The sequence below is a fragment of the Triplophysa dalaica genome, chromosome 12 (assembly GCF_015846415.1).
Source record: "Triplophysa dalaica isolate WHDGS20190420 chromosome 12, ASM1584641v1, whole genome shotgun sequence".
NCBI lineage: Eukaryota > Metazoa > Chordata > Actinopteri > Cypriniformes > Nemacheilidae > Triplophysa > Triplophysa dalaica.
The window spans coordinates 2,023,675-2,045,110 of NC_079553.1; the positions used below are offsets into that span (position 1 = coordinate 2,023,675).

At 39.8% G+C, this 21,436-nt stretch overlaps 1 protein-coding gene across 4 annotated transcripts in view; it reads left to right on the top strand.

Moving 5' to 3' along the window:
- adgrb1a (adhesion G protein-coupled receptor B1a) overlaps window positions 1–21,436 on the top strand; it is a 75,578-nt gene that overhangs the window by 35,302 nt on the left and 18,840 nt on the right. For 3 of the 4 annotated variants that reach the window (XM_056762376.1, XM_056762372.1, XM_056762374.1), the window contains 15 exons: window positions 223–297; window positions 688–792; window positions 2,190–2,357; window positions 3,223–3,402; window positions 4,061–4,390; window positions 5,329–5,430; window positions 5,602–5,708; window positions 5,802–5,996; window positions 6,072–6,140; window positions 6,659–6,767; window positions 8,697–8,840; window positions 11,754–11,829; window positions 12,362–12,464; window positions 12,647–12,690; window positions 17,441–17,567. In XM_056762376.1, the coding sequence (XP_056618354.1) occupies window positions 223–297; window positions 688–792; window positions 2,190–2,357; window positions 3,223–3,402; window positions 4,061–4,390; window positions 5,329–5,430; window positions 5,602–5,708; window positions 5,802–5,996; window positions 6,072–6,140; window positions 6,659–6,767; window positions 8,697–8,840; window positions 11,754–11,829; window positions 12,362–12,464; window positions 12,647–12,690; window positions 17,441–17,567 (1,934 nt within the window). The remainder of the gene's footprint in view (window positions 1–222; window positions 298–687; window positions 793–2,189; window positions 2,358–3,222; window positions 3,403–4,060; window positions 4,391–5,328; window positions 5,431–5,601; window positions 5,709–5,801; window positions 5,997–6,071; window positions 6,141–6,658; window positions 6,768–8,696; window positions 8,841–11,753; window positions 11,830–12,361; window positions 12,465–12,646; window positions 12,691–17,440; window positions 17,568–21,436) is intronic. The other variant, XM_056762375.1, reaches the window with a different exon arrangement.

Consider the following 21,436-nt stretch of genomic DNA (forward strand, 5'->3'; position numbering starts at 1 on the left):
CCAAGTACAAACATGAGATCTCTTGACCTTTGAAAGAGCAAAATAAAGATAAAGAGTATTCCCCTCGGGTGACATCTCATGCATTGAGACATCATTAGCATTTCACTGGTAAACACGATGTGTTGTGTGACGGAATGACAGACCGATATCATAATATGATCATAGAATAATAGACTGATGATAGAATAAGCCCTTTCTGTGTGCTTTTCATTGGACCTTTAGGATACAGGCAGTATTCGTCTAAGGGCAAGGGTTTAAATCCAGTGAAATACAATGGAGTACAGGAGGCCATGCTTGGTAAGAGTACCACTGACAGAGCGAACGTGACTGTAGTGAGTAGATCTCCACTTTAGTCTGTACGCAGGCCATGAGTCAATAACTCGGTCCATGGTCGAGGTCATCACCTTCACCTTGATTGTCTGTGCGTCCATTCCGCATGATCTGCTTATATCTCATCCGCCATCCACTGCTTGCTCCATCTTACTCACTTCCCGCACACAGTCGTTCATCGGTTTTCACAGCACATGGTTGGAGATCGCACACACTATCGAAGATGCACACTCTGCCCACATTTTAGTTAAACTTTACACAAAAATCCCAAGCATGGCTGATGGTGGTTTAGTTGTACAGGTCACACAGCACCAATCAGAAGTCGACTGTAGTTGCTAACCCCACCCCATCCTGCAGGCAAAGGCCGAATAGGCACTCGCAGCCAATCGCTGCGCTCGGTGGACAGCCGTAAAAGAGAGGACTCTGATAAGACCCGCGGCGGACAGCAGTCTTCCGAGGCAGGTAAGATGACATCAGCCTCCTTTGCTGCTTGGGGTCACACACAAAAACAAACACACACTTACACTTCACCATTTCACCCACGATTTCACATAGAGGGGACTGGATGCGTACAGTATGTGGCTATGGCCTTGTGTTTGTCAGTGTGATTTATGTTTTGTGTGTGTTGTATGTTACGGCATGGTTCATGGCGCTACATGGGGATGTCGATGAATCATGGACGACATTGCTTAATCTGAAGCTAAAAGAGTTTTAGAAGGCTCTTGACCCTTTAGTTGTACTGTAAACAAACAAAAACAAGACACGCCTTGCTTGGGGGTGATCATGTTTGGGTTTGCATGATTTAACTAGGTGCTTTGGACTTCTAGTATGTTGTTAATATTTTATCTGTATTTTGTGAGTGCTGCATGAATCTCTCTTTATGTTTTCTGATATGACCCAGGTGAGTCTGTTTCTTGAAAAGTAGCTGTTTATATAATCGCAATGTTGTATTGAATATCGAAATATTAAAAGAATTGTCTTTTTATAAGTAAGTTGTACGCGTGCAGGAATTTGGTTCTCTCTTAATTCATCAGAAATGATTAAAAGAAAATTTCCAAAGATAAACAAAGTAGTTTTGATTATTGTTTAAAAAGGGAAACGAGTGCAGAAAATAATGTACAGTAAATGTGATGCCTATACTGTAGTATGCACATCTTGCATCATTTGATGCATAAAGCACCTTATTTCTCAAGATTTTTATTGAATTTAGAAAAAAAATTGAATTGGACTTTCTCTTTAAAACTCAGTTGTTGAAAACTGAGTTTTCAAAAAGGTTGTATTTGTTAACATAAGTTAATGCATTTAGAAACATTAACATAATGAATAATTAAAATAAAAGATGAATAAATCCTGACAAACGATATTGCTCATTGCAAATTGATGTTAGTTTATGCATTTACAACTGTTAACAAATTCAAATGTTTCGTTATTGTTTCCTATCTTATAAAATGACTTGAACCATTCTTTTTACCTAATCTGAATAAAAATGTTAATTTATTGGACTGTCATGAAAGCCAAATTCTCCCTATTGGATATTTAAAACTTTCCCATTCCTGAGGGATTATTTCATGATTCCCTGCCTCCTCCAGTTTAACGTCTCCATAAACCTGGCCGACAGATCTAAGTGATGAAGTAAAATCCTCAAATATATGACTGATTTACATATCCCAAACTAAAGCTGTAAACTTCATAAATACTCTGGATATGGAATCAGCCACATTTGTAAAACTCCCAGCAGACGAGATGGCTAATCCTGCATGCTAATTCGTTTTGGCCCTATTTCCTACCCTTTCCTCCACACCCTACCCTACCCTACCCCTTCCCTGACCCCACCCCTATCCTTCACTCCTCCCCCTCAGTGGATCCTCCGTCGGGTGAGGAGTGGTCTGCGTGGAGCGTGTGTTCGGCCACGTGTGGCGAGGGCTGGCAGAGCAGAACACGCTTCTGCGTCTCCGTGTCGTACAGCACGCAGTGCAGCGGCCCGCTGCGCGAACAGAGACCCTGCAATAACACTGCCGTGTGTACAGGTAAGCACAGCCCACTTCAGGCCTCTCCTCACCCCCAACAGCTTCCTTATCCACCTCCCGTCCTACCTCCACTAGCTTTGCCCACTTGCCGATGTTCACTTTTACAGGGATTCATGACGTGAGGATGATGGAGAGCCGTGGTAAGATCTGAGTGGATTTTAAGCACAACGCTGTTGGATGTCCCTGTAATTCTTTTTGCATGTAGCTGGTGGCTTTTTTATTCTTTTTTTCAGCATCTCAGGGGGAACGATGAACATCTCTTTTAGATAAAAAACTCGTGTCCGTCAAAGCACAATGTTGTATTAAATGCTAATTATTTTATGCAGGCAAAAAAATATTTGCTAGTAGGATGCAAGAGTCTTGTTATCCATGCAGAAGATTTAGAGTACACTGCAAAAAAATACTTTCTTACTTCTTGTTTTCCAGTAAAAATGTCCACAAATTCTTGAAGAATATAAGTCTTGTTTCTTAGTAAAAAAATATGGAACTTGCTTAAAACCATCCAAAAAATCTGCAAATGGGGTAAGAAAAATAATCTTGAATTAAGGTTTACCTTTTCCTTAGTCACTCGATCAAGATTATTTTTCTTACACCACTGTCAGATTTTTTGATTGTTTTAAGCACAATTCAGTTAAATTTCATATTTCTTTACTAAAAACAAGACTTATTTTGTAAGGTCATTTTGCTTACCAAGAAAATGCTTCTTGATTCAAGAATTTGTAGAAATTATTACTGGAAAACAAGAAAAAAATACTAAGCAAGAAAGTCATTTTTTTGCAGTGTAAAATTTAGATTGAATAATATTTACCGTATATACAAGTGTGTTTGTAGAAACGTTTCTTTCTCTCTATAAATCATACCCTAGCCGCTCTGATTGCAGTGCACGGGACGTGGGACGACTGGACTCCATGGAGCTTGTGTTCCTCGACATGCGGCCGCGGATACAGGGACCGCACGCGCTCTTGCAAGCCCCCCCAGTTCGGAGGAAAGCCTTGCGATGGTCCGGAAAAACAGACGAAGTTCTGCAACATTGCAGTATGCCCAGGTGATTGTTGGGTCTTTTAAATACCGACTCTCTCATATGGATTTAATGAATTCCATCTAGCGACAGAATTAAAGGCTAACGTGAGGCAGCGTGGGGGACCGAGATTGAAAGGAGCCATTGTGAGGTTCACGGTGAAGGATGGTGATTAAGTCCGGCTTTAAATCACTGCAGATTGGACCACAGTTTGGCAACCCAAAGCTCCCCTCTCCCATCTCTGCCTCTCTCTCTTTTTATTCTCACTTATACAATGTATCTTTCAACAATGGCTTCTTTAAATTCTGTCTCTTTTGCTCATTGTCTGTCTTTCTAACACTTGTGACTGGTGGTTTATGCAGCCACATGGCGACTTTATATATGAATGTTTTTTGGCCCGTGTAAACTATTCCAAAATATTGATGCTGTTGGGAAACTATGCTTTTCCAAAACGTTCTTTTTCTAAGAAATGGAAAAAACAAAAACACTTTTTTAATATGATTCAACGATTCAAATGTTAACAAAAAATTGAAGAAATGTTCTCTTGACAATTGATTACTTAAATTATTAAATATAGATGTGGTCATGCAGTGACAGTAGGCAGATCTATTGTTCTTAATTTTGGAGGAGAGCTGTTTCAAAAGTATTCGTTTCACTTTTTAAAAGTCCATCTTTTCTTTCCTAGTGGACGGTGAGTGGAACGAATGGTCCAACTGGAGTTCATGTTCCTCGACCTGTTCTAACGGTACAATGCAGCGAACACGAGAATGTAACGGGCCTTCGTACGGGGGCATGGAGTGTCAGGGCGAGTGGAAGCAACAGAGGGATTGCTTCCCAAAACTGTGTCCTGTGGATGGCCAATGGCAGCCCTGGAGCACCTGGGCTGGTTGTAGCAAAACATGTGGCGGAGGAAGCCAACAGAGAGAAAGGGTTTGCCATGGGCCCTACTATGATGGAGAGTCATGCCCAGGGGAAAGAGAGGAATTTAGACGTTGCAATGAGAAGAAGTGTCCAGGTGAGATCATCAATGCTCCTTAGACAAAGCTTATTAAAGTTCCTATTAAAGGTGGGATGGGTGATTTGGAAAGGCGCTAACATTAGCCTGCTAGCACTGAAATTATAATCCCACCCTCTATGCGATTCGTGGTCCAAAACCACGCCTCTTCCAAACAAATGAATGCATTTCGTAAATCCATTTGACGTATTACAAACTAAATCCAGTAAATTATTCTTGAAGCATGTACATACCAGTCCAAAAGACAGAGAGCAACCATGGTGTCGTCTCTCAGACCCTTTGCCTGCCGGAGCTGTCTCCATCTTGTAAAATAAAAACCGATTGTTACCTCGTGTTTTTCTCTTTCGTGATCCAGACGTAAAATCGTCACTCCCTTTTTTAAAACAGACTCTCGTTTTGTAGATTTACTTGTTGTCGGTTCCGCAGGAAAGTTTGATTGTTGCTGATTGTCCACCATTCTCCCAACATTGACACAGCGGACGTAAGCGTGCCGGGGAGCTGATGATGTATGATGTCTGCGTGAACAGAGTGCGCAGTGGCATGCAAAATACGTTTGCTGATAATATACACTTGACCAGTCACAGCGTTCGGCCAGAACGTTTTGATTGGAGCGAACGTTTTTTCATCCTTCGCCTTTCAAAGACGATATATAATTATAAAAGTATTATTTGACCACTGTACTTCTTGATTGCTATCAGGATGTAAAGAGATTTCCAACCAACATGACAAATAATTCTGGACTGGATCACCCACCCTGCCTTTAAATTCATATTATCATCATTAAGAACAGTTTCTTTACTCTACAGACGTTTAAGTATTGAGGCTTTATTTTGTATTAGTGTGATGTTAAATGTTGTGTTGTTGCATCTTGTATGTGTACATTTGATTCTGAGGGTATGTACTGCCATGCCTCTCTCTGATATCTGTGGTTTCGGCAGAGCCGCATGAAATCTGTGACGAGGAGAATTTCTCCAACGTAGTCTGGAAGAGAACTCCTGCAGGGGACACGGCGGCCGTCCGCTGCCCACCCAATGCTGTGGGTAAGACATGACTCATGCAAGCGCACACACGCCGGAATAACTTTAGAAAGACAAAAAGCAGCCCTCAAAGCTACAAACGCATGGTTTAAAGGACACAAGCACAACCTTCAAAAACAAACATTACAGTTAATGTTAAAGATATAGTCATGATGACTCACATCTATGTTGCAGGATTAATTCTCCGGCGATGTTCTTTGGACGTTGAGGGCATTGCATTCTGGGAAAACCCAACTTACATGAAGTGTGTATCCAATGATTACCGCAGCATCCAAACACTGGTAAGCACAAACAGATCTTCACACTGAATCCCTAGAGAAAAGTATCCGCAGGCCAAACCCAGGATGCCCAAGGGTGGTCTCTCTCTATTCCAGACACGAGAACACCTGTCAAAGGCTCAGAGGGGGCTTGTGGGTGACGGGGTCTCTGAAGTGATGACCAAGCTGAAGGTGACATCCAGTGACGGAACAAGCTACAGCGGAGATCTTCTGGCTATCATAGATGTACTAAAGAACATGACAGAAATATTTAGGAAGTCTCACTACAGCCCCAGCAATGCAGATATGAGGGTCAGTGAAGAATCGTTTGCTTGGTTTGATAAAAGTCAAAGTGCATTGTCTCATTCATGTGCTTCTGCGTTACAGAATTTTGTGCAATCAGTAAGCAACCTATTGATGGAGGAGAACAGGGACAGATGGGAAGAGGCTCAGCTGGTGAGCTCATTCATTTATTCACTTACGCAGGGATTTTTTTATTTATTTACTCCAGCATTTCTTTATTTATACATTTCTTTATTCACTTTCTCACTCGTTTGTTCTCTCTCCCCATTTGTTGACTCATTTATTCCTTCACTCCATCATTCATGTACTCACACACTCACTTATTCTTTGTCTTTGTAATATTCACAACGTCTCCCTCTCTCTCTCTTTCACTTAGTAATTATGCTCGTTTCAGCTGGTTTTTAAGGTGATTAATTGGCTAATTCTCTTCTCATCGCTGCACATCTTTCTTTCAGCTCTGTGTCTCCTGCTGTTTAGTTCGATCATTAGTTAGCTTCGAATTTATGCCTTAATGTAAGCTTCAGTTTGCCTTCTAAAAGAAAGATGTCATTAAGCTTTGGCAGAACCACAAGAGCATCGCATTTTTAGACGAATGTTATTTACTTACTAAATTGAGTAAAAACATATTCACAGATTGACATTGTAAATGTGTGTTGTGTTTTTTTGAGCAGCTGGGCCCTAATGTGAAGGAGCTGTTTCGTCTGGTGGAGGACTTTGTGGAGGTCATCAGTCTCCGCATGAAGGACTTCCAGGATACCTATGAGGTCACGGACAATTTAGGTCAGTGAAGATTTGTAACATTGCACTCTGTGAAAAGTGCAATACAATTAAAAAGGCATTACAACTTTAGGGGACTAGAGATGCACAAAAAGCAATTTACAGTGAACGGTAATTAACAACAATTGGTAAAGGCATTTAATAATGCTAGAGTTAAATCCCTCCATACGCTATTACTGACTCCCACTTTCACACGGGGCTAGAAGGTGTTAATACACAATATGCCATTGAAAGCCCTGAGATGTGAATGAGAATGCTGTTCACACAAGCTTCCGAATGTGTGTTGCTCCGAGCATTCCGAAAGCTTTGGAATCCCGTTCTGAACCGCCCACAACTAGCACAATGAAAGCTGTGTTTGACTCAGCACACAGGTTTGTAGAAACAGCGGGAAGATGAGATGTTATGGACGTACGCTGTGGGCCGCAGCTGGCAGAGTTTAAATAGAGGGTGTGGGGGCAACAGCAGGTTCTGTTTACCTGGGAATCACCTAGCTGTTCATGAGCTTCCATTTTCCCATAGCGCCAACATCTGTTTCACAGCAAAAGACCTGCATAGGACACACAAACAAACGGAACAACAGACAGAACGCATCGTAAAACTCTTTGTTTGTTGCTCGGTTAGTTAGATGACTAGTAGGGCTGTTCACCGATTAATCGCAATAAATTGCCTACAGAATAAAAGTTTGTTTTATAATAGTATACGTCTGTGCACTGTGAATATTCATTTTGTATTTTAAAATATTTTTTTTAAGAAAGAATATAGAACATAAAAATGAATAGCTTTGATTATCAATTTAAAGTATATAAAAATATAAATACTGTATATACATGCCGATATTTCCTTAATATATACATTTATGTGTATGTGTTAATAAATACAAAATAAATATGCAAAAAAACTTTATTCTAGATGGGATTAATCGTTGAACAGCATTGATGTCTAGTTGATCTGTTACTTGGTTAGTTTCGGTAGCTTATTATTTTATTTGTTTCTTTAGTTTCTTGGTTATTTCGCTGCAGTTAGAGATTCAAATTTTATTTTGGAAACCTTCCGTCGGTTGTTTAGTCATCCGGTTAGTCAGTTGATTGGCTTGTTGGTCAGTTAGTTTGTTGTCAGTCGGCTGATTAGTTAGCTAGTTGCATATTTTGTTTTCGAGAACTTGGGTCTTGGTGTAAGTTAGACAGTTAAGTAGTTGATTTACTTATTTAGTCAGTTAGTCATTAGTCAGTCAGTTAGTTAGCTGGTTAGGTAAGTTGATGGCTGCACTTTTTGATCTTTTGGGTGATTAACAATATGACTTTCCAAGAAAGCAACAAAACATTGCATTGTTAGATATAAACAGAAAAATCAATTGATTATCAATTTAAAGACAATTTGAAGGGGTAAAATAACTAAATATTAATTGTCCAAACAACGACAAAGTATGCAAATCTGAACACAGTAGGGCTACCTTAAATATGCATGGTTTAGTTAACGAAAGAACTGCAGTTAACATCTTAGGCCCGATTCACATTTCGCGTCTAAAACCAAGCAGAAAACGCGAGTTGCGCTTCTTTCTCTATTCAAGTGACCCGCGGTGTATACCCCAAATAGGTAAACTATTTCCATCTCGATGTGGTGTCGACACGTCTAGATAAATGTATGCGGAAAATGAATGCACTCGCCACTCGCGCCTCTACATTTAAAATAACGAATATGCGCGCGGAAAAGACGCGAAATGTGAAACGGCCTTACAAGTTAATCAGATGAAAGTGATGTTCATGAGTCCATGGTAAGCAACAAAAGACAGAATACAAAATAACGAAAGCATTTTAACTGGAGGCTTCGTGTCGCAGTATCTTCTGGCACCGTGACATATTCTCTTTGTGAGATGTGAGTCAGGATATTGGTGTTGCCATGGTTCTCACCGTTCTTTCTGGGTTTTCCCTCCAGTGCTGAGTATTCACAAGCGGCCTGTCCTAGGAAATGCGGATATCACTTTCCCCATGAAAGGATGGAGGGGTATGGTGGACTGGGCTCGCAACTCAGAGGACAAAGTTAGAGTGCCCAAAAACATCCTGGTCACCGGAAAGCCAGGTGAGAAACACACAATCACCTGTACATATTGTATTCTAAAGCTTGTCAGAACTGTGGCGTAGCGGTTCAGGCACACAAAGAGAGTAGGTCACTGAAGGATGTTTAGCTTTTCAAGGTCTGATGTTTACAGGTCATTAAAGAAGCTCCAGTCCCCCGTGACTATGCTAATAGGGAAGTTGCTGTTTAATCAGGAGTCGGCAGGAGCCAATCAAGCGCAATTAGGTTTAATTCCCCTTCCCATTGGGAGATCTGTTGCCGTGCCACCAACAGCTGATTGACAGGCCGTCATGTTAGAGACAAGCTGAGAACATTCATATCGAAAATGTATTGGGAAAAAAGCAAATGACCTGGTGATACAAAGGGGGAGGGATTTGACATACTGAGACTGAACACAAACACACCACAGAGTTGATTAAACCATCTCACCCTCCCGTCTCAGAGACCGAGATCTCTTCAATGTCTCCTAGCATTACATGTAATCTTAAGTGTCGACTTCAGTTCAAGTGTATGACTTTACTGCAAAACACAAAAGATACTTTAAAGAATGTAACCAAACAACATCGATCCCCATTGACTTCCATTGTATGGACACAAAACCACTGAAACATATCTCAAAAAGTCATATAACTGTAAATAAATAAGATTAGGATCATACATGGCACTGCTACCTTAATATAGTGTCCGTTCTGGACTGTCAGTGATCAAGCTTTCCTCTTTATTCATTTATTCATTTTGTTACATTTTCTTATTAAATCAGACGCGATGCAATTGTAAATCGGTAATGAAGGTACCGAAACAACAAGAAATTTCATTTTCATCAAAATAAATAAATCTCAGACTTTCCTATCCAGATGAGATTAGACAGCCCGATATAGCCAGGACACAGTGCTTCGGGTACTTTGCTTAATACGAGAGATTATTTTTTACAGGGGTTGTGTGAGAAAATGCACTTGTTGGATGAAAATCCCCATCCTGCACCACACCAATCCACCCAGTCTCCTCGGGGAAAACTAGTCCCGTCCAAATCGGCTTCCAGGCAAACTTCTTCATGTCTGTTATAAAGAGCACATTCCTGCAGGGCCATGTGCTGTAGGTAAATGGCCCCTCAGGTGTCATCTGTTCCCATTATTGTGGCAGTGGCATATTGACAGACAGGCTGGGGAAAGGGGGTGGGCAAGCAAAAACACAATTACCCCGAGGGAGCCCAAAAGTGTCACACACACACCCCGCCTCCCCCTCCATCACTCCACGTTCTTGTCCATAGGAGCTCAGCTGGAGCCCTGGAGATGTGGCCCCTGCCCGCTGCCTGGAAGACCCCCACAAACTCTCTCTCTTTCACTGTCTGTCTCTTATTCTCTCTCTGTCTCTCCCCTACAGCTTATGCCAGTCTGCCAGGCTCGAGTCCACATGTTTGGGCATGAGTTGGAGCAGTTTAGCTCAACAGCAGATGGACCTTATGTGTGTGTGTAGGCATGTGTGTGTGTATGCATTGTTTTAGGAGGTTGCTGTTTTTTGACAGTGATGTAACGCCAGTGTGACGGAGGCTGGACCGTTGCCCTTTCATCTCACACACACGCCTTTAGCAGCTCGAGTCTCTTCATTAGCGCAAGAAATACGGCCCTGTCATTTTGAACCAACAGGCGATGCCAACGTGCACCATTCAAAGCGTACCTGCCTGTGAACGATACGGGGAGCTTTTATCAACTAAGTGCTTGAGGGTGTATACAGGGAGGTATTACAGTCTGAGACCAGATTCGGAATTTAAAATCTGATTTAAGCTGACAAATACGGTTTCAGGAAGTTTTTTAAATGAAAAAGTATTAAATAAATAAGAAACATTTGATGCTAATCGAAGAAGAAAAGCGCATTTAAACCTTCCATTGAAGAATATGTTTGTAAACATGCAGAGACAAAACGTGTCATCAGAGTTTTTGCAAGGTCATGTATATGACATTGAAAATGGACAAAGACATGCTTAAATTCATGAAAACAATAATTGGATTACATTTAAGAAGGTTGAATTCATGCTGAAATTTTTGACGGATAATAATGAGAAAGTCGTGTTACCTTCAAAATGCAAAAATGCTGAATTTTGCTTTTGTGCATATTTGTGTGTGGGGGTAGGGCTGCGAGATATACTGAAATATCGCAAATTTTTATTCTGCACATGCACATCACAATGGTTTGCGATATCTAAATTATAATTCCATTCCATTTTCTACCGCTTATCCGAACTACCTCGGGTCACGGGGAGCCTGCGCCTATCTCAGGAGTCATCGGGCATCAAGCAGGATACACCCTGGATGGAGTGCCAACCCATCGCAGCTAAATTATAATGAATATTATAATTATATGAATATTTTTTTTTAATTTAAATAAACCCAATACAGACTGGCAAGACCGAGAGAGTAATTTCTTGAAATAATGTGACATTTTATGTTGGTTATAATTTGTTACTGTTTAATTATATTTTCATATAATTGATGTTTGATTTGCAATGTATTATATAATATATATATATTTTGTTGTAATTATTGATTTTAAATAGCTTAAAGGTTTATTGTGTTACACATCACAATATCGAGCAGGTTATTGCAAATCACACTTCTCTTCAATATTGTGCAGTCCTAGTGTAGTCAAGGTGTGTAAGCTAATGTTTGCGGGTGTTTAGCGATGTAGACCTACTTTAGTGAGGAACAAGAGAGAGAGAAACTTTCAGGATCGCCAGTTACATTACAGTCTTTAGGAGAGTTTGATAACTTGGACATTGTTTTTGTATTTTTGTGTCTGTAAAAAAGTAGGGCCAAGTCTATACCAACTCTAAACATCATCCTTCATTTATTTACGTCTCTCTCTTCACAGATACTGTCTAGTGTAATGTCTGAGTCTATGATGCGTTTGTGTGTGTTATAGATGAAGATGAAGCTTCAGCATTCGTGACTGGTATTGTACTCTACAGAAACTTGGGCAGTATTCTCTCTCTTCAGAGGTGAGACTTTATTTTTGTTATATTGGTTAAGCATTGCCTTGCTTTTGTGTTATTTTTTGTAATATCATATATACTGTATATATGCCGCCATGTTCCTAGGTTCCATGTCATTAAGGCTACACAATTTCATATATTAAAGTGATAGTGGTTTTTGTCGATACAGTTGAAAGCGGCAGCTTCACCTTTAAAATGAAAATTCTGTCATCGTGTACGCGCGAAATTCTTGTCATTTCAAACCTGTAGGACTTTCTTTCTTCCGCAAAACACAAAAGAAGATATTTTGAAAAATGTTGTTTACAGCCCCCCATTCCCTTGCAATGGTTCCAATAGAACTGAATGGGGCACATTTTTCAAAATATCTTCTTTGTGTTTTGCGGAAGAAAGAAAGTCATACAGGTTTGAAATGACAAAAGGGCGCGTAAACGATGACAGAATTTTCTTTTTAAAATGTGAACTACTCCTTTAAACTCAAGTTTGTGACCTCCTCTCCTGTTCTCCTCATGTTGTTTCTTACACTTTGTGATTTCCACAGAAACAGTACAGTGCTGAACTCAAAGGTGATCTCTTTGACAATCAAACCCACCCCCAACTCTCTCGCAACTCCACTAGAGATCGAGTTCTCGCATCTTTATAACGTAAGTCAGACGAAATTGAACCCGGCCCGAACAGAGTCTCATTCCAACATTATTCAGACTGTGATTACAAAACTTTGTTACGCAAAAAATAATTTGCATTTACAACTCCATCTGATATTTTCACGTTTGAATATTTGCAAGGCAGAACAAGTCGGTACATCGCTCACTTTTTCTCTCCACAGGGAACCACAAACCAGACCTGCATTTCCTGGGACGAGAATGACAGGTGAGAAGCCGTTTATTGATTTAAAGCTGTTTTGCTGTCTGCTGAGATTTTGGGATGAATCTTCACTCACACCGTGACACAGTAGGGTATAGTTTCGGTAGCTTTAGGAGGCGCGTACACGATATGATGATAAAGGATGAAAGGCATTAAAACATTGATGGAAAACACTGACTGTATGTTTGTTTAGTTTTGGTCATAATTATATATATGCCATCATTTTTCATTTTAATCGATGTGGCATTACAAACCGTATCACCATCTGTAAGATGAGATGTCTTCTTCCACATCCATTTTATTCTGTAGCGACGGCTTGAGAACTAAAAAAGGGATTATTTTATTCAACGAGTTTAGTTTTACTTTGTGTTTTCAAATCTAGTTATGTTCTTACTTTTAAAACACGATAATAACCCCAATTGACAGTGCACATCAGAGAGAGCTGAACATTGCAGATCGCTGTCTGGATCTTGAGTTGACCCCACACGGAGGTCATTTTGAGGCGGATGATTCATGCATGCTGCGTTCCGTCTGTACTGTACGCGCATTGACAGCAATTATGGAAAACGGCAAAGGATTACGTTGTGCCTTGACAAAGAACCTTAGGCCTTCTGGTCATGCTTTGACTTTTACCTCCCCACACACATCCATCTCCATCTTTCTTTTAAAACTGAGAAAAAGATGCGGCGCCCATAGCACTTAATGCGGTGTGGGTGGGACATTAGCATTTGGAGGCATACATATAGATATACAGATGTGAGACAGAAAAAGTTTTCACTCTCTTTCCTGGAGGGGAAAAAGAACAATGCAAATAAAAACTAATAAATAAGTAGATTTTTGCATTTTTAAGAAGATAATATGATTTAAAGAGTGTTTGGTTGCCAGAGGTTGGCCACATACGAAGTTGCTTTAGTAAGTCTTAGGGGTTTCTAGGCAGTTGTTAGATGGTTGCAAAAGTGTTTTAAGCAGTGTATCTTAGCAAAAAACATATACATTTTCCCCTTTGTCAATAGGGTGAACGCACGACCTCAAGATACGCCCCAATGTATCACCCTCCGAAGAAAATCTTAGTTTTGATCTCTAGAAAAGTAATACACTGCAAAAAAATATTTCTTCAAACTTTGTTTGTCTTGTTTTCCAGTAATAAATGTCTAAAAATTCTTGAATCAAGATGCATTTTCTCGACGAGCAAAACAACCTAAGAAAAAAGTCAAATCAATCAAAAAAATCGGTCAATGGGGTAAGAAAATGAATCTTGAATTTAGTGACTAAGAAAAGGTAAACCTTTATTTTTAGATAATTCTTCTTACCCCATTTAGCTTGTTCTTATCAATTATTCACTGAAATGTCATATATTTTGCCTAAAAACAAGACAAGTTAAAAAACAAGTTAATTTTGCTCATCAAGAAAATGGTTCTTGATCCAAGAATTTGTTTGACATTTGTAATAGAAAACAATTTTTATAATTTAAAAATTATTTTAAATTTTAACAAGTAGGAATGTCATTTTTTGCAGTGTAGTATTAGCAAACCTTTCCTCAACACGTCATGTACTGCAAAAATGAATTGCTTATTTAGTATTTTTGTCTTGTTTCAGCGATTGTGTGCTTAAAACTAGCAAAAAAATCTGCCAACGGTGTAAGAAAAATGCTGTTGAATTTAGTGACTAAGAAAAGGTAAACCTCTTTTTCTTACCTCATTGGGAGATTATTTTGCATGTTCTAAGCAAATATTATTTTTTGTTGTAAAACAAGACTAATTGTTTCTTGGGTCACTTTGCTCATGAAGAAAATGCATCTTGATTCAAGATTTTTTTACATTTGTACTGGAAAACAAGACAAAATTACCAAGTAAGAAAGTCATTTTTTGCTGTGTAGTATTAGCACACATGTCCTCAACACGTCACATGGTTTGATGCGTCTTTCACACCCATAGCACAACAGCGTTTCCATTGTGCCGTGTAAAGAAACAACACAGAGAGATGAGAAAAAGAGAAGGAACAAGGAGGACCGTGACAGAGAGTCAGATAAAAGAAGTGAGCGAGAGAAAGAGGTTGGAGAGAAAGAGCGACAGAGAAGACAGCGAAATGTAATCCGGCTGCATTGAGCGAAAGGGGAAACAGGGGGTAACGCATGTTTGGCGCGAAATTAAAATCCATCTCGGACAGCTGCTATGATTAATGAGTTCATATTTGGGAGAGAAATTGGAATGTGAGGAGGCTTGTCATTCAGTCTTTCTTAACAGCTTTAAGGCGTGTAGGTTTTCTGTTGACTCACACTTCACTCGCAAGCCAACCAAACGAGCCAGTGCATTGCCAGCCGTCTTTTCACCCCTTGGTAGATGTTCCCTTTTTATTTATTAATGTGCTTAAAGGCATCTATCGTGCATTAAAATTCGTCCAAACGGCGGGTATGTCATAGTTTTCTTGCTGGCATTTTTCTCACGCACCTGGACTTTTTCTTGGTAAACGTTCACACACGGGGCTGGAGTGCAACCCCGGCAATCCTATTACACAGCTGTGCTGTGCTGTTTTTATTTTTGTGTAGTCGACACAAGGTCTTAATCGCATCACGTGTCGTGTCTGTGCAGACGGTGATAATATATTGGGTTTCAGGTTTATGTGCTAACGTTGACACCTAGTCCTCCCCTGGGGCTGCAACACAGTTCTGTACGGTATGGCCTTCAGCACCCGCCGAGGTGCATTGTGGGTAACGTAGGCTGATGCGCTGCAGAACTCTACTGTACTGTGACTCGTCTGGTGCTTGCAGCTCTTGTGTGGAATAGGAGTGTGTGTGTGTTTTGTGAGTATTTTGGCTCCATATTGCGGTTGCTTGAAGAGGACGCTACATGATTGATGAGTTGCTGTAAGGATCAGTTGTGCGTGGAGTGGGTATGTCACGTTTGGATATGACTTTCATATCACTTTCATTGATGTCATTATGAGGTCTTTGTTGCAATTATTGGAGCGTCAGATCAGGCGCAGCCGAATCGTGCTGTCAAGAGGGTTCCACATCAATATTATGAGATTCACATTTGTGTAGGTGGTGGAATGGACTAATTACAGAGTGGCTTTGGGCACCAGCATGCTGGATTCACAGATGTGTCCTATTGGTTACTTGAGGTATATTCATGATATTTGCTCTGTTGTTGTCATCTGTTACCTGTTTTGCGTGTTTTGTTGGAAGCCGAAATGTGGATTTGTTTTTGGTGTGCAGACTTTGTTTGAGCATAAGCACCTTTTTAGCGTAAACAGACTGCAGCCATGATGTCATAACCCCTCACCATAATGCTATAATTTCCTGTAGTATATATCATTCCCAGTTTTCAGTCGAAATACACAAAGGCTTTTTTATTTATTATTCTGTATCTGAAAATACAGTATGAGCACTATTTCTAGCTTTCATAAATAGGTGATAGTAAATAATCACCAGGCACACACAGGATGTGTTTATGGCTCTGTTAAGAAGTTTTCAGGTCTCATTGGCCCAGTGTAATATCGCTCCTCTGCTCCACTGCACTTCACCGCCACACTTTGTAATCCTCCAAAGTTTTGACAGGTACAAAAGGCTGATCTTTACTCCACTTGTATGACTTGCTGCAGGCTGAACCGTACGAAAACACATCCACATGCCACATCCACGCTGTCCTTTGGGAAACGTATTTTTGTTTTATCGATTTTTGATAGATCTTTGCAATTTTTTATGGTAACAAGCAAAAATAAATTACTTTTTTAATAAAACATTTATGATCCGAAGAAACTATCAGGTACATGATCTGCCATTTTTTGCTGCTTTGTGTAGTTTTAAAGGCTTTGCTGTCGGTGCAGGCTGTTGCTTACCATGTCAAAAGCCCACCCCTCACGTTATGTTTTGACATACTTTGCCCACGTTTGCAGGACTTTTGGGGTAAAACCTCTCTCCATACCACATGTAAGGTATCATTTAATGTCCATAACAAATTATGTAATCCAGGGCATGAAAAAGGCCCATAACACGCTTTGAAAACCTATTCTTGAGCAGTGAATTAACGATTACCAATAACAATATTTTAATAATAGAAAAATGTCAGTTGTGCTGATGTATAACGTATAAACGATCAGAAAAATTTAAATAGATTTAATGGTTATAATGGGGATTGCATTGGTTTTAATGGAAACTGTAATGGTCCCTTGACTGGTGATCTGTCTGGTTCTGTTGGTTGGATGTTATCCGGCACATGATTACCAACTTTAAGCAACTTGTTGAAACCATTAAAACCAACAGGAAATAAGGCATAATGGTTAATAGTTAAACAGCTGACAGTTAATAGTATTATTAAAGGAAACCTTTAGAAGTTGTATTTCTTTTATTTGTTTAGCAGTACTGACTGTTAATACAATATTTTTGTATTATTATTCTCACCTCAACTTTATTTATACAGCGCTTTTTACAATTTGCATTGTTACAAAGCAGCTGTAGTATTATATTTAATTATGTACTTATTATTATTATTACAAAGAGATTTAATGTAATACTTAACCCAAGATTTGTTATTTCCTTTCATTTTAAATGACATTTTGTAGCTGCGTGTTTTCACATCATCTAACCTGGCCATGCAGAACTCAGAGGTGCGCGCCGCATAGCATCGTCCATTCATCCGTGTTTTCGCGATGTTTTTACGCGCTCCGGCTTTCACGCGTCGCGCTCGGCGCGTGCCGGATGAGAGAAAAGCGCGGTTTTAACGCGCAAGGGTTTGATCTGTCTCTCTCCGCTCCGCAGCTCGTCGTTGCTGGGCTCCTGGTCTGTGCGAGGCTGCAGAGCCGTGCCTGTCGATTCCAGCACCACCAAATGCTTGTGTGACAGACTCTCCACCTTCGCCATTTTAGCACGCCTCAATCCCGATGTGGTAAGTGCGAATCGTTTCTTTTGTTTCTCTTGACATTGCGAGTGGAAAAAGACGCGTTTGTGTGATGTGCTGTGTTTAAATGTAAATCTTTTTTGGCTATAGGCGTCATTATGTATCAACAGATCCCACTCCCCCTCTTCTCTTCTCTCCTCGACATACCACAGAGATTTAATGCGAACAAATTAAGAAACAATGTTGCATTTCTTTAGTATGTGGAAGCGTGTGTTTATAACAAAATGAATGGATGTTTAGTGACATGTTGCAGTGATGGAACACGGTGTATCAAACACGATGGCTTTGATATGCATCGCATTTGCATGCATTACAGTATACATTTTGTCCTTAAAATCATGCATGTCATTCGTAATAGGATGGTTTTGATGATCTACATACATGCAATGATGTCAAGCTCGTTTTATTAATCCATTTTAATGACAAAAACACTAGCACATATTTTAATCTTTATTGTAATTTATGTAAATCTTTTGGGTTTTGTGCTGCATAGCCTATACATTGTTTCTAGTGTATTCACATGTGTATGCTACAGTGATTTTGAAATGTAAATCTTAATGACATGCATCAGTACATCTGGGCCTTAGAGGGATGTGGATGTGTAAAGCTATATGTCTTGCGTTAAAATGCTTCTTTTTCTAAAATGATGAGGTTTGATGCAGGGAAGGGGAGCGTCTTTGTGTTGAATTTTCATTCGGAGTGATTAGTTATTATTAGACTGGAAACTGCCTCTGAAGCAGTTTATTCACCAGTTGCCCTGGAAACAGCATGGCCAGTGGAAGTTCTTAAAGCTATAGAAGACGCTATAACACTCTCTTTGTGCTGCTTGGCCCAGATATGAGCCAGCAAGCCAAAAAAAGAGGAAGAGGAAGCTTTACACCCTACTGGCACAAACAATGGCCGCGTCTTTGCCCGTTTTCCCAGCCAAGATGTTTCCGATTGGCTGTTTTCATGTTTTAAGTCACTGTTGTGATTTGGGAAGCCAAGTGGAAAGAAAGGGTTGTTGTGACCGTAACAGAATTACCACTTCTCCATTTTAGATTCTATTCTCTTGAGCAGGTAACCAGAAAATAAGCTTTATGTGATGAAAAATAAACATGACTTAATGTCTAATATTATTTAAAACAGTGATTTAATCAATCTGAATACATAACAGTAGGTTTCAGAAAGAAAATTAATTTGTAGAGCTTTAAATGCATCCTTTAGGTTAGTGGTTCACAACCTTTTCCACGTACATATATGACAATCAGAGCCGCCTCCAACACACATACATATATAGATAGTAAATATACAAAATTGAAATGAAATAATTGAAAATGAAATTAAATGGTGAAATATGATTAATATAAAAGATTTTAATGAGATTTTCACTTGAACATTTTCAGGTTATTTTTCAGGGTATTGTTTGAACATACAGATTATACTGAACATCTTGAAAGAACTGTTAAACATTAACATTGCTGTACTTGCATTATGAGATATAGGCTGCTGTCAATAACAACTTATTTTTACAAGATGTCTTCTCATTTTGCTTGGTTTCATGATGTCGTTTACAAATTTTCGCCACAGAACACACATTCTGGCCGAGACTTGTCTTAAATTCACGTAGGTTTTGTCATAGCGTCTAAACTTTTTCTTCATTTAAGACGAAGAATCAACATTTCTCTGCTATTTTTCCTTTAGATTTTTATGTTAATACGAACGTTGATGCCAAGGACAGTGCTTCAGCTACCGCTAAGCCCGTGCGAATGTCTGCCGATGGAGCCGGAAAAATGAAAATAATTATTTTGTACAAGATATAACTGTTTTTGACTGCATTATCTTGGCATTGTAAGCACATGATTTTTTTAAAACATACAAAAATATATATTTTTAAAATGATTAGTGGAACATTTTATGCAGCTTTATTTGGCCTCATGGCATGTCAGCTCCCGTGCCCGTCATGTGAACCCTTGCACCCCCCTTAGGGGGTTGGCGGACCCCAGGTTGGGAACCACTGCTTTAGGTACCCTAACATAATCTTATGGCACTTTGTAACTATTTTTAAGAAATCTAACTCATGTGATTTCATGTTATCTAATTCGTACGTTAAAGTAAAATCTGCTTTCACGTCAATGATGTTAGGTTTAGGTGTGGGTCTTCGTTATTGCGTTTCGTAATAATTGTATGTTTATGAACATTTCACATCATACAAAATCGTAGAAAATCTAAACAGTACACAGTACTGCAATATGTTCGAAAAAAAGCTCTTACACCCTGTCTACACCGGACACGACCGGCTTATTCTAATGGGATTGACGCATCGTGCCATGCCACATCCAGTGTAGACAAAACTATACACTGGGTAACTAAAATAATAATGGGTTCTAATGCATTCTATTGTCTTTTGTCGCGTCACATTGCGCTGCGTCCGGTGTAGACGCGGTGTTACAATAAGAAACAAAGCTCTGTTTTACAATAGATTTGCCATTTTAAAGCCACATGCACAATTTTCAATTCTACAAATATCTTTATGGTTTTGCAGATCTGTGTTCCGGCGTTCTCCCGTGTGCATTTATGCATGAGATGCACTGGCATTTGCATTCATGCTCAGGTCCGCATGATCTGCATGTCTCCTCGCTGTGATGCTAATGCCGTTCCTTACATGTGCGTCTTGCGCTACCTGCTCGTAAGGAAGTGAAATACGAGAATGTCGCAGTTAGCTCTTTACATGCCTCGTGGGAAGCATATTGTGGGGATTTCGTTTGTGTTGCTGTGTGCCAGCAGAAGGACGGACCGTTCCTCCCCTTTGGCTCTACTCCCTGTCTGTGTCTCTCCTCCTCTCGCTCCAGACCTCCACCACTATGTTGCTAATTATTCCTGCAGTTCCACTTATCACCTCAAAATGGCCCATCCAACGGCCCCTCCGCCGGCAAATAGCATCCTACAGCTTCAGAATGATAAAGAGCCAGCGAAAAAATAACAAGCCTTCTCTGTTTCTACCTCACTTCCTACATTGTGAGACTGTGGTGGATTGAAAACATGATGATCCTAATGCAAAATACAACCGTGCAAGAGAAGTAGCACTGCAACTGTTTCAATAATATTCAGTTTAGTTTTGAGTCCAGCTGTGGTTTACAGGGGGCAGTCCAGCTGAAGCAGTTTAATAAGAGGAATTGTTTTCTTTTAGCTTGGAGGAATGCAGTTGTGCTGCAGTTGGCCATGGATGAGAAGCTGAACGCATCATATCCAAATTTGGGTCAGTGATGATGGCGACAAACTCCTCAGAGAATTTAGGGCATCTTCTCACATACAACAAATTAAATAAATGCAAATACATTTCTCACGATATGCAAAAAGTATTGCCTTTGGAAGATTAAAAGTATAGAGGGTATGCATTGACGTCACTTTCACACGTGAACACGCCGGGACACGCCCCCTTGAGTGGTAAAACACAGAGCACAATGGCTGCTTTCAATAAGAAAAACAAAGAAACCGGGACTGAAACACACAATTGTTTGCTGAAGTTATAAGCAATTTAACTCGACAGTGATCCTTACGATTTATAATGGAATCTGATATGTTGCACGGAATTGCATTTCCTGATATTATAAGCAGCTATTTTGCAGAGGGATTTGCCACTCAAGGGAGTGTGTTCACTTGATGTTCACAGGAAAAGTGACATCATTTGCACACCCTTTAAAGAAAAGCCTGCATGTGAATACTAATGCAAAGACCCAATATAGTGCTGTACTGCATTTCCTATTGAAACAGTAAGTTTGGGTTAGAATTGAACATATTGCCTTAGTATAAAGAAAAAAGTGAAAGTCATATTCATAAATGATTAGCTATTTCCATTGAGTGGCGGGTGCTAGAGT